Below are 13,979 nucleotides of genomic sequence, written 5' to 3'. Positions count from 1 at the left end.
ACTAGTTAAATAACTTATAGTAAATCCATGCCATGGAATAATATGTAGTCCTTAAAAAGAATAACATTTATATGTTCTGATTTAGTATAAGCACCAAGATAATATAAAATGAATTTCTTAAAGTACAAATAGTGTATATAGAAAACTCATTCACTTAAACAATAAAAACAGTTGCTTGGATGTATAGGTATTATCTCAGGAAGAACCTACAAGTAGAGACCTGGCTTCTGGAGAAGATACGGGAGCTCTATAGGCCTGGAATAAGAAAGATTATTTGTCACTGTGTAATCTTTGGAACTTTTTGATTTAACTTTTTGAGGAAAAAAAAACTAGCTAAAATGCATAATGGTATCCCCTTGTAACAAATAACCTTAATTTTTTTTCTTTACTTTTTTCCTTTCTTTGACTCTGTAGTGGTAGTTCTTGGATTGAATTTCTGAATAACGAAGATGACCTCAAGGATATTTTTTTGCAGTTAAGAGATGGAAACCTTGTTTGTGCACAATACCTTTGGCTTAGACATCGGGTAATAAGTTTTGCATTTGTTTCTTAATGAATTTATAGCTCCTAAGATAGGTGATCGAATCGGTGTTGGAAACTAACGGGGCAAGAGTGACTGGGTAGTGGGATGTTTTCACATTGTTTGATAAAATATTACCTGTCCCAGAGAAAACTATCTTCGGATGATATTAACTCAGAGGAAATAGTATAGAGATACAATAGGAACTTACTTTATCTCATAATTCAGAGTCTAATTAGCTCCTAAACTTAGTTCAAAGGCAACATTTTACTACATGATTTACTGATGGGCTTTCTTATGTAGCAGCGATGGAGAACGTATTCCAATTGCAGCTCCGATGATGGTAAAGGAAAAATTGCTACTCCGAATCCCCTTAATGTTGGTGTATAACATAAAGTCCAAAATGTAGTTATCTTGGTGTGATGTCATTAATAGACACTTGTTAGGATTTGTACTATCAGCTCCAGTTAAGCTTTCCTTGTCAGGCCATCTCTGCCACCTGGTTTGTTATTTGGGACTTGCCATCATGAGATTCATGGAATTTGTGGTTCCCAACTCGAATCATTCGTATAGAATAAATCACCTTAATGCTCATTATTAAAATAGTAAAATAGTTCTCAAAATGACTTCTCAATAGGTCTTTCCTTTTTGGAAGGCTGTCATTTTTAATTTGTCAGATAAATCTTAATTTCTCACTGTATAATTTAGGCAAACTTCGAAAGCAAATTTGATGTGAAAATGCTTGAGAACTTGCTCAACTCAATTTCTACATCAGTCTCTTTGCAAAAGCTCTGTCCATGGCTTAAAAATGATGTGATCCCATTTGTGAGAAGGAATGTACCTGAAGGACAGGTACGTTGTCTTTGGAATTTCTGCCTTTGATAATTCCATTTTATTTTTTACATTAAGTCATTGAAGACTAAGGCACACTAACACCAGTTAATTCATTTCAATATCTTTTGAAAAGATCATGCATGTTTTAAATTATTTCAGTGATTAACTAATAGAGTATTTTATTTTTAAGTGTTATATTTATTTCAGGAAATTCTTGCAAAATGGTTGGAGCAAGCAGCCAGGAACCTCGAATTAACTGATAAGGTAATGCCACTATAATTAGCACTGAAAAGACATTTAAGACTCTCCTAATGGCATAAAACATTATTTTTAATGGTCTCTAATATTTTTAAAGGCAAATTGGCCAGAAAATGGACTTCAGCTGGCAGAGGTGTTTTTTACAGCAGAAAAACCAGATGACTTGGGATTGGTGTCCTCTTGGCATTGGATTTCCTTGGTATGATATGGAAAATGAATTTTTGGTAATAAAACATTCAGTTTATGTTAAAGGGTTTTTCTACATGTACTAGAAATATATCCACTTCTTAAATTTTCTGTCGTTTTCTTTTGATGTGTACTTTAAAAATCCACAAAAAAAAATTTATTTTTTCTTCCTGACTTTTCTGTTACAACTTCAACCTATTTTAATGCACTCTTTCTCTCTGTTGAACCAACCAAAAGGGAAACAATATATAAACACACTCTTAAGTTGTATAATTGGGATTTTTTTTTTGCATTAGCAGGATTTCACAGTGCTTTAAAAGAATGAAACTCAGTAATGCATTAGGGTTAGTTTTCAAAGGCTATATCAATCAGGTTTTCTTCTTCATTTAAATTAGTAAACCACTTCTAGTTCTGATTGCATTTCTTAGCCATTCCAACAGCCATTATTGCTTAAGTACCAAAGAATATTTTAAAAGATCAAATTGAAAATATCTGGGACTTTCTGACTTTCTGAAAAAAATAGCAATGGTAGAAAGCGAACTAAGATCAGGAATAATGATGTTATATTTGATGCTGAGGTTAATGAACTGAACTTTTGGCTTCTAAATTTCTTAAGTTCATTTCTTTTTCCCTTCAGGTTTCTGAAAACTAGAAAGCATTCATTTTATTTAAAAAAAGTGCATTCTTGTATTTTAAATAAGTTTGTAGGGTGTCATAATTTAGTTTATAAACTAATATATGAGCTGTCTCAGTATAATCTCCACTCTGAAGAATTTAGTACTTAAGTAGCAGAGGTATGACCTTACAAAAGGTCATAATGTACATTCTGAAATTACATTTATCCCTTAAATTTCCAGAGCCCAAAAAAATAAATTTCCTCCTATTTTTTGATATAGCAGATTCTCATTAGTTATGTTTAGTGACTATATACTGTTAAAAATAAAATGGGAATTTTTTAATTTAAGTGTCAAGCAGTGTATTGATGTATATTACCAATGGATCATTATAATGTATTTTTCTGTAGAAGAGCTTTTCCTCTTACTATAAAACTACTTTGTTTTTTCCTTGTTAATTGCCTTTTATCGAGATTGAAAATTCTGTTCCTTACGTATAACTTCAGAAAATGTTACATCTGGTCATGATCAATACAGCTAAGACATTAAGGGCCATCTAAATGATTTTTGTGTACCTAAGTTTGTTGGGGCTCTGAAAAAATATTACACTAATAGTAATAATTTTTCTATTTTTTTTAAAGAAAGAAAATTTTAGATTTCTGTCAGATTCTGATCTATTAATTTGTACTAGTTAATTTTAGTTAAATTCCTATAAAATTTAAAGGCATGAGTTGCAGGTTTTTTCTTATGTATGTAATCATGGAAATTTCATATTTTATCTGATTCTGACTTTTTATATATTTCCCTTGCATACTCTTATTTCATATTCTTAACTTTTTCATATTCTTAACTTTTAACACTTTTGTTTCAGAAGGATTATGAAAACACAGAGGAAGTATGTCAGTTGAGGACTTTGGTAAATAACTTGCGAGAGCTCATCACACTGCATAGGAAATACAACTGCAAATTGGCCCTCTCTGATTTTGAGAAGGTAAAAGTCTAGATTTAGCAGCATTATTATTTTTTATCATAGCCGGTATGATCTGCATTTTTGCCATCCTTTTTATTTTTTGGCTTCCAGGAGAATACAACCACCATTGTGTTCCGAATGTTTGACAAAGTGTTGGCCCCAGAGCTTATTCCTTCCATTTTAGAGAAGTTTATAAGAGTTTACATGAGGGAACATGACTTGCAAGAGGAAGAACTTCTCCTCCTGTACATAGAGGTAACTTTTTCTTTAGATCTAATCTTTTTTCTTGGATTGATGCAGTGTGCCATTGTATTAAATGTTTAACTCTTTAAGGAATGTTATGCATTACTGTCAGAATTTATGCAGCTCATCGAATTGTTTAAGAATGCGGGTTAACTCTGCTACTGATTGACTGGTAACCCTGAACAAAATTGGATAATATTAGGACTCTCTCCAAGTGGTTATTGTGAAATAATAGGAGCACGAGCTCAATAAATATTAAAAATTATTTTTTGTAGACATTAATAAGTTGCAATAATCTTTTAGATTCTTCAGGAATGTTTCCTTCTTTAGTTTTCTCAAGAAGGCCAGGGATTTTCATTTTTGCATTTTTGACCATTGTTCAACATTCGTGGCTAAGTAGAAGTTTAGTTTTTTCACAGATCCATAAAAGCTATTTATATCTAAATGTGTGTTCTCATGTTTTTTTAACGAAAATTTTAAATTAAAAAAAAAAATATATATATATATGCTTATCCCTTTTTAGGATTTATTGAAGAGATGTAGCTCAAAGTCCACATCACTCTTTGAAACAGCATGGGAAGCAAAAGCCATGGCCGTCATAGGGTGTTTGTCTGACACAGATGTAAGTAAATAGTGGCCACGTGGATTCTCCTTTTCACCATTGCGTCTCTTCTTAAAACTTTTTTTCTGATCACAAAGAAACATGTATTTGTTAAGGAGAATTTGTGTACTATGAAAAAGGGAATAAAATATTAAAAACTATCAATAATTCTCTTTTAATTATGAAAGTTAAAAGCATTACGTTTTCTCATTCTCACCCCAGATAGAACCATGGACAATTGGATGCATGTATTTCCAAGCTTTTCTATAATTTTACAAACATAGAGACTTTTTTAAAGTACATTACAATATGCCTTTATTTTGACTTCACACTGTTATTAGACACTATTATAAAATATGAATAAAATCATGAAAAATATTTTTAAACACAGGCTGTATAAAGCATTAGAGCTATATGAATTAACTTCCAGCAGAGAAAATACTATTCTAAGTTTTTCTAAATATTAAAATTGTTTTTTATGTGTGAAATGGAAGAAATGCTTTTGTAGTCAGAAGATGAAATATGCTCAAGCTGCCATACAGTAGATATAAGACTGCTGCTATAGATTAGGCAGTGTCGTTCATTTACATGAAATGGGGCTTTCACTGTCACATGTGTATCTTTGTAGCTCATATTTGATGCTGTACTTAAGATAATGTACGCAGCAGTGGTTCCCTGGAGTGCGGCTGTGGAGCAGCTGGTGAAACAGCACCTGGAAATGGACCATCCCAAGTAAGTTCACAGTCTATCAAACAACTTCTTTGATGCTGAATAAACTTCATGTGTTGAGTCGACGTTCGTTTATGGTTTTCTGCCCTTTACTGTGTCCCTTAGTATTCCGTAAACAAGACGATCCATGTTAATATCAATAAATTTACTTTTAGGGTCAAGTTATTACAAGAAAGTTACAAACTAATGGAGATGAAAAAACTCTTACGAGGCTATGGCATAAGGGAGGTAAACCTCTTAAACAAGGAAATAATGGTAAGTACAACGAAAAGTCTTTTAACCACTTTGTTCCATTTGTAGGGCAATGTGGTAAATTTGATGAGGATTTCATATTCTTAAAGATTAATAGAGCTAGGTTCTCCACTACTTTCCTTTTTTAGGCAGAATGTTAATAGAGAGTTAATTGTTTATTAGAGTAATAAGGACGACAAAAAGTAAAGTAAGAAACTAAAAGAGTGTATCAAATCATCACATTGTACACCTTAAATGTAAACAATGTTTATTTGTTAATTATATCACAGTAAAGCTGGGGGGGGTGGTTTGGACAGGACTGTCATAAAATTCAGAATACAAATCATGTTTTAATTTTTCATACAGCTTAGGTTTTTTTGCTGATGCATTTTAATTAAATGAATACTTTGCCTTTTAAACAAATCATTTCTGGGTTCTCTGTGAGATTTAATAACAGTGAAATGTATATATTATCTCTTTCAGAGAGTGGTCAGATACATTCTCAAACAAGATGTCCCATCCTCTTTAGAAGATGCTTTGAAGGTGGCCCAGGCATATATGTTGTCTGATGATGAAATCTACAGTCTAAGGATTATTGACCTGATAGATAGAGATCAGGTATGAAAGTTTTATATTGTTCTTTCATATGGTTTCTTTGTTGGTGAAATCCTTAAAAGCTCAAAATAGGAGGTGGCTCCATAGTGTAGCAGTTAGCATGTCTGTTTTATATGCAGAAGGTCCTGGGTTCGCACCCCAGGTGGAGCCACGGACCATACCCCAGGTGCACCAGGCCTCCCAAGTACACCAGGGGTGCACGCCACGAGTGTGTGGGAGGAGACACCCCGCCTTCAGAGATCCAGATCTTAAGGGGAAATGGCAACATCCATAGATCAGGGATGGAAGTGGTGGGGGGAATTAAAAAGGGGGTAAAAAATTATCAAATTATCCAAATAATTAGCGCAAAATAAAGTTATACCAAGATACAACATTGAATGTTAGATTGGACACGTTTTTTATAGCTATAGGTTCTTTAAAAGTATTTTGTGAATACCTAATGGGCTTTCATACTCTCTGTTAACAAATTCAGACCTATATCTTATATATGCTAAAGGACTCTTTGACTCCAGAGTAGGACATGGCGGTTTTCATTTTGTATTCTTAAGTGTCTTTATTTTTATATTATTCTATAACCATAGGCATGCCTAAGAATTACTACAAAGTTAGAAGGGTAGTATTTACCTTTTTTGTTTGCTGTCATCATAAACAGAATTTTCATATTTTTATCTTACCATAATCTGTCTTTCAAATGATACTTTTTCATCTTTAAATAGAAAGGAACAAGATAAGTTCAAACTGTCCTTTGCATAAAGGTACCAGCTGTTTTTCCTTCCTCTGAAATACTGTTTACAGGGCGAAGACTGTGTCCTTCTGTTGAGATCTTTGCCTCCTGCTGAAGCTGAGAAGACGGCAGAAAGAGTCATCATATGGGCACGACTGGCATTACAGGAAGAACCAGATGATTCTAAAGAGGTCAGATTTTCCCCACATAAAATGTAGATAAATCCAATTTTTATAGGTAGTAAGCAATAGGACAGAAAAGATAGACTTACAAATAGGAATATCTGCTCTTCTCACTGCTAGAATGGCCTCATTCTAAAAATTCCTGTGTAAATTTACTACATAGAAAAAGAAGCCAAATAGGGCTGCTTTGGAGCAGTGGCTTGAGTCCACACTGGATAATCTAGGGTCTGCAAATCAGAAGGATTAATCAAGTTTGTTATTGTACGTAAGGAGTTTTCCATAATGCCTTGCTGTATAAACACTGTCCTACATTGTATGGGACGTAGTCATTACTGTCAGATAATGTCAGCCACAGAACCGATGTAAATCTAAATGATCTTGGAACATCGAAACTTAGAAAGATTTCAAGAGAGCCAGTTCACTTCTTTCTAGATATAGGAACTGAATACCTAATTTATCCAGGATCGTTGAGTTTTTTAAACCTTTGTAGGTAGATACCTCCTACCTGTCTCAGTAGTCCATTTCAGTAATTTTTTTACCTTTAGGGAAATTAGTTTCTTTTTTAACATCTAATATTTGTCATGGTCTTATCATGCAGTAGGCATTAGGTGAAGTACTTTAAATGAATTGTTTACTTTTAGTTATGGAGTAGGTCCTTAGAGATTAAATTTAGAAACCGAAATTTTAAGATAAATGACTTTCCCAAGGTTATTAGAAACTGGCAGTACCTCAGCTCAGACTCTGACGTCAGATTTTGTTCTTAACTACCAGTCTGCACTGCATCCCATAGAAAATGTTTTTGTGTGGACCTGGCCCTTATATCCATCGTGTCCTTTAATGAAAGCTTTTCTCTGTTTGGTTTTTCTTTTTAAAAAAATTTTTTTTTAGTCTTGAAGATAATGATTGACATCAGTTCTTGAGGCTAAACAAGTTGCATTTTTTAAAAATTGTCCAGAGAGCTTTTCAAATATTTTTCAAATAATAAAAACTATTTTGAAAAAAATCAGTGTTTATAGCTGAAAGTTGTATATTCTATGGTATTTCTAAATCATATATCCAAGAGTCCAAGGTAGAGTTTTTTATGTTTAGATTATATATGAACAGTTATGATGCATTACTCAGCTACTCAGCTCCCTCTAACACGGACCTCTCAAATTTTCATCTTCTTATTGTTCTTTTTCCTGATCCCATACATTTTTTTTTTAACGTATTTATGTGTACTACTGAAGTGGTGAAAAAGGAAGTAGATTTCATTTTGTGTATTTCTTTTTTAGGACAAGGCCTGGAGAATGTCTGTAGTGAAGGCATCAGTAGACATTCTTAAACTACTGTGCGACATTCAGAAAGGTAGTTTCTACCTCTGTTCCCTAATCTTAGTTTTGTTCTGAAGTTTCTCCTTTTCGGAAGGGAGCAATGACAGCTCTCATCCTTACCCACAATTTTTCTGGCTTTGATTGTCTTTATTGATCCCACCCATTTTTCCTTAAGGCAAAGAGTCTTCTTTGCCTTATTCTTTTAATTAGTAGTGTAAGAAGAGAAGCATCAAAAATCAACTTATCATTTCCTTATGGGCTTCAGTAAGCTACTTAATGCTAGACTAGATTTCTTTGGTGCCTTGCACTTATTCGTATTTCTCATTTATCATTTGGTTAGGAAGGGAGGAAAAACCCATTTAACCTTGAACTTAAATAAAACAAACTAACTCTTGGGGGAAAAAAGGTACAATTTATTTCAGAAAAATTACCATTTCTCTCGTTACCCATACTTCTCTTTTCTACCTTCAGAAAGAATAGATTTCTTTTTATACTTAGATTGTTTCATATCAGCATCTTAAAGGAACAGTACTAAAGACTTGAAATGTGAAAACCAAAGCTAATTAAAATTTTAGCTTTTATAAATTCTGATAATATGGGAATTTAGATGTCTGCTGTAACTTTTAAAAATGTAATTACAGACAATCCACAGAAGAAGGATGAAAGTGAAGAAATCTTGAAACTATTTAAAGCTGTTGCCAGCTTACAGGTAAAGACGTTAAGCTTTATTGAAATTATTACTTGACTTGTCAGTGAATTTGACACTGGTGCTCAGCCCTCCCATCTGAAGTTTTCTGCACCAGCCTTCAGGGACTTGAGATATACTGACTTTCCTCCTCTTCCTCTCTCTCTCTTTTTAAAAACAATTTTATGGAGATAAAATTCACATAACCATGTATTTCATCCATTAAAGTGTATAATAGTTTTTGATATTTTGCATTTTTTTACTTGTGGTAGAATACATACAACGAAACTTTCCATTTTTACCATCTTTCAATATAAGATTCGGTAGCGTTCATTACATTCACAATGTCGTCCAACCTTTACCATCACCACTGTTTTCTTTGTAGCACCTCAAGCAGAAACTGCCCGTTAAGCAACAACCCCCCGTTTTTCTCTCCTCCCAACCCGTGGCAGACCCTAATCTACCTTTGGTCTCTGTGAATTTGCCTGCTCTATATATTTCACATAAATGGAATCATGCAATATTTGTCCTTCTGTACCTGGCTTTTTTTTACTCAGTTTAATGTTTTCCAGGTTCATCCATGTCGTAGTATGTGTAAAACTTCATTTCTTTTTCTGGCTGAATAATATTCCACTGTGTGAATATACCGCATTTTGTTTATTTCTGGATAGGCACCTGGAAACAAGCTGGGTTGTTTCTACTTTTTGGCTGTGGTGAATAAAGCTGCAATACAGATGGATATATAAATATTATGAGAGGAATTTCTGAGTCATGTGGTATTTCTATATTAGTTTTTTAAGGAACCATTCTCTCTTTTTTAATTATATTCTAGTTTATGCTTTAAAAAAAAAATGGGATTTAAGATATCTTTATAGGTTATTTAACTTAGATGGCCCTGAATAACAGCTAACAAAGCTTGCATTTACTCAGTGCCTACTCTGCCCGGCATTGTGTGTATTATCTAATTGTCACAATAGCTCACTGCAGAGGACAGTGTTATAATTCCCACTTACTAATGAGGAAACTGGGCCACCACAGTGTCTCTAAGCAGTGTGAAACACAGTGAATTATCTAAAGACACTGGCCCCAAAGATTAGTGTCTATTATTTCATAATATCTTAATTTTTTTTCTACATAGTTTTATTCTAGACAACTGCCCTAAGATTTGAGATTTGAAAGTAATTAATATTATTTTGGCTCAGGGGCCTTCCTGTAAAAGATTTTGTAACTAGAAGGACTTTCAAGAGTTAACTGGTAAGTTTTGTCAAATAGAAAATTGGGTAGATTTCAGGGTCTCTTTGTGAAAACGTAAAATGAATGCTGGCAGAGTTAACTCTCAACTGTCTTATCTCGAAGTATATAAAGAAGAAATAATTTACCACAGTTTTTTGGACCACTGTTTCTCAAAGTACAGCCCATAGAACGCTAAGGGTCCTTGAGACCCTTTCAGGGGTCCCTGAGATTAAAACTATGTTGAAAGCAGCAATAAATTATTTGTGGGTTTTTTTTTGTTGTTGTTGTTTTTCTTTTGTCCATTGGCTTCATAATGGGATAATATCACTCCAAAGGCTAGTGGAATGTACACTTTTACATGCCCTCGTGTTTTAAAAATTTCTCAGTTTAATTTCTAATATGGTAAATATTGATAGATAGCCCATAAACAAAAGTTTTGGGGGGTCCTCAATAATTGTTAAGAGTATAATGAAGGGCTATGACCACAACGTTTGAGACCTACTGCATAAGACAATAGATGTCTTTGTGACAAGCTCTTGGAGAGTCAGTGTGACTTCTCCATGTTCTTAAATTTGAGAGAGAGATATTTCAAAGCAATGGCTTTGATCTAGGCAAAGTCATGTACATTTATCACGGTGCTGTTTATTGAACATTTATGGCACCAGGTCTGTTGATTGGGTCCAGGGCTGCTGCTAAGCATCCTGCTGTGCACAGGGCACCCCCCACAAAAAAGACTTAACCTGGCAAGATTGAGAAACCCTGCCCTTAAGTATGGCATCAAAGCAAAAACCTGCCTTACTCCCACCCCCTCTCAATATTCTCCCCTGGCCTTCCATGGGAGTTTTTTGTTTATTGGGCCAGAAAAATAAATTCTAGGTCTGGAGTCAGCTGCCACTCAGGAGTTATTATAGAAAAAGAGCAAAGCTGGCTTCTTCAAGCAGCCCAAATCTAATGCGCACCCCGCCTCTTTCTGTCGGGGCCTCCCCACAGTTCTGGCCCATATTGTCAGTAGTGCTGATGTTGAGAAAACCATGAGTTAAAGTGATGTTTTTCTATTTTCAAAACTTGTTATAAAATTATTACTTCCATAACTCGAGCTACGTTAATGTCCGTGGGAGTAGTCTTTGAGGGAGAGATAAGAAAGGGAGATTTGAGACACCCCCGTGGATTTTCACAGCGGATAAACTAAACGGCCTGGCGCTTTGTCTTGCTTGCCCTGCGACAGGAGAACTTCGAGGTCTATCTGTCGTTTGGTGATTATAGCAACCGCTCCTTGGTGGCAGAGCTCCGGGAGCAGTACATCAAAGGCCGAGAGGTCGCGCAGGCAAAACCCACGCCCAGGAGCATGGCGGAGAAGGGCGGGAGCATTGAGTCCAAGCTGCACCGACAGGCGCTGGCCCTGCAGGTGTCCCAACAAGAGCTGGAGGCCGAGCTGACCCTGAGGGCCTTAAACGACGGGAACGTGGAAACGGCGCTGAAAAAATGCAGGTGAGGTCCAGTCTCCGCACCAAACAGCTCGCCCGAAAGGAACATTTGCTTCATTTATTTATGTCTGCAGTGTCAAGGGCAGGGACAGTGCTGCTTAGATTTTCACAGAAGTGATTCTTGGTTTCTCTCCCTGAGAGTCTGTTTCATACTTCTGGGTCAGAAAGTGGTAGCATAGAGGACACGTGACTAATACCACATAGTTAGGTGACCTAACCATCGAGTTTAGGTCCCCTTGCACGCCGACAGTTAACATTATCCCCAGGTAAGTTGAAAGACGAAGTGTGCGATATACCGTGAAGACATTTTAAATGTCGGTGAGTTATGTATTAACCCAGAAAAGGCGAGTGCGTCTGACTTCGTTGCGAGTGTTCTAATGTCCGACACTTCCTTTCTTCCAAAGAGACTTGTTTAGGTACCACTGCAACACTGACACCGGGAAAGTGCTGTTTCTGGCATGTCAGAAGCTTTGTCAGATGTTGGCTAATGACGTTCCGATGACAGCACCCGTGGGACTAAATCTTCCTTCCGAAATATATGATCTAGCCTGCCAAGCTGCCACCATCTGCAGTCCAGGTGACAAGCTTTGGAATATACATAGTTTGATATTCTCTGGTTCATGTCATACTTGTCTCCCAAATTCTGTCTCTTTACAATTGGACATTGCAATAACGAGATAAGAGGTCGAATCTCCATTTTACAAAGAGGCCATTATAATCAATTCTCTATGGGGATTATTGTTTTTAAATATTTCCAAATACTAACAATGTTATTCCTGACCCTTGACGATATTCACTTTTACAGGATTGTGAAATGCCTTCCCTCCCCATATGTGATCTTTCCAGCCAAGCTTAAGAAAACAGCTGAACTGCATTATTTAGGGTTATGTGGAAACCTCTCTCTCTACTTAGTGGCTTTCCTTAGCATTTTAAATGGCCATTATTAAAAGGTTGTTTTCATTATTCTAAACACGTGAAATATTAGTTTAATGATTTTTCTCCATTTTCTTTCAGATTTTTTACTAGATGCCTTAGAACTATGTAAATATACTTTAACAGCAGTAGAACTTTCCAGACAGTGCCAAATGGACGACTGTGGAATTCTAATGAAAGTAAATTGCTTTTGAATTTCTTTTCCTTTAGCAAAAGCCTTGCCAATCCATTATGTACTATTTTTAATTCACATGCATAATTTACACAAATGCTCACTATCTCTTGTGTGAATGAGATAGAACAGTGGGCATGAGACCACTTCTCTTTTCCAGTCACATTTATTGGCTTTAATTTGGTCAATATATGAAACATTGGGTCTCAAAACAAGACATCTGTGGACATTGTCCTTATCTTAGGGTAATAATTTTATTTAAAAATGGCGTTCTTATAAGCAATAGACCAGAAGAAACTGACTACATAGTTGTTTTTGACAATCAAAAACATTTGGCTCTAATAACTGATTCTGGATTCTGCTTGATGAAGATGGTCATCTGTGAGTGTACTTATTTGTGTCTTTTCTGTGCGATTTGGTATTTAGACTTCTTTCGGGACTCATAAAGATCCATATGAAGAGTGGTCTTACGATGACTTCTTCAGTGAAGATGGGATCGTTCTTGAGTCACAGATGGTGCTGCCTGTTATCTATGAGTTGATTTCATCACTTGTCCCTCTGGCTGGTAAATCTCTTTTGTGTCGTTATTTCCTATGTGTTTCTGCTTGACGCAAGTTTAAACTGTGGAGGCTTGGAATGAGAACTGCTCACAGTAATATCGATAAACCTCCCAAGCATAATGCTGAACGAAAGAAGCGAGACACGAAAGATTACCTAGTGTATGATTCCATTTACAAGAAGTACCAGGACAAGCTATAAGGAAGCCATGCCGTTGGAAGTCAGGGTAGTGGGACCCTCAGGGGCGGGTAATGACTGGAGCAGGGCAAGAAGGGGCCCCTGGGTGCTGGTAATGTTTTATTTCTCGGTCTGAATGCTATCACATGGATGGGTTCACTTCGTGGAAATTTATCCAATTGTATCCTTATCTGTATTTTTCTATATGTATATTTACGTTGTTTTAAAGTAGCAGTTTGCTCAAGAACATTATTTGATACTAATAAACACAATATTTAAATATCTCTGTGATATGAATATGTGCTCCATAAGGGAGTTATTTAATTTAATGTTATTTGATTTATTCTCTTTCATAGAAAGCAAGAGACATCCCCTGGATTCTACAAGTTTACCATACTGTTCCATTAGTGAAGGTATTGCCATCAGAAATGTATATCGTTGTATTACGATTTTGTAAATATACCAATACAGAAATTCCTTGAAATCCTGAATATGAATCTGACTTAATGTTCTGAACATAGTTACTTAGTTATTACCATTACATTGTTATTCTTCCAAAGGGTCAGGAAAGTGTGTCATTAGGTTTATAGCCTTTACTTCTCTGAATCTGTTCATATATTTGGATCTTCTAAGAGGAGAAATGGTTTTCCTCAACTAATGATTTAAGCATTTCAAAATAGGCAAGTTATGATCAAAGTACTTCATTAACTCATGGAC

At 35.3% G+C, this 13,979-nt stretch overlaps 1 protein-coding gene across 1 annotated transcript in view; it reads left to right on the top strand.

Annotated features, from left to right (window-relative positions):
* KNTC1 (kinetochore associated 1) overlaps positions 1 to 13,979 on the top strand; it is a 54,382-nt gene that overhangs the window by 16,166 nt on the left and 24,237 nt on the right. Inside the window, 18 exon segments of the mRNA XM_039879330.1 lie at positions 415 to 526; positions 1,229 to 1,372; positions 1,562 to 1,618; positions 1,710 to 1,811; positions 3,284 to 3,403; positions 3,494 to 3,637; positions 4,149 to 4,247; positions 4,855 to 4,958; positions 5,111 to 5,210; positions 5,670 to 5,804; positions 6,597 to 6,716; positions 7,982 to 8,054; positions 8,662 to 8,729; positions 11,164 to 11,426; positions 11,827 to 11,999; positions 12,437 to 12,534; positions 12,954 to 13,092; positions 13,619 to 13,675. Coding sequence (XP_039735264.1) covers positions 415 to 526; positions 1,229 to 1,372; positions 1,562 to 1,618; positions 1,710 to 1,811; positions 3,284 to 3,403; positions 3,494 to 3,637; positions 4,149 to 4,247; positions 4,855 to 4,958; positions 5,111 to 5,210; positions 5,670 to 5,804; positions 6,597 to 6,716; positions 7,982 to 8,054; positions 8,662 to 8,729; positions 11,164 to 11,426; positions 11,827 to 11,999; positions 12,437 to 12,534; positions 12,954 to 13,092; positions 13,619 to 13,675 — 2,108 coding nt within the window.

This window comes from Pteropus medius, unplaced genomic scaffold (assembly GCF_902729225.1).
Source record: "Pteropus medius unplaced genomic scaffold, Ma_sr-lr_union100, whole genome shotgun sequence".
Taxonomy (NCBI): domain Eukaryota; kingdom Metazoa; phylum Chordata; class Mammalia; order Chiroptera; family Pteropodidae; genus Pteropus; species Pteropus medius.
The sequence above is the reverse complement of the archived record's forward strand: the minus strand, read 5'-3'. Positions and strand labels throughout refer to the sequence as shown.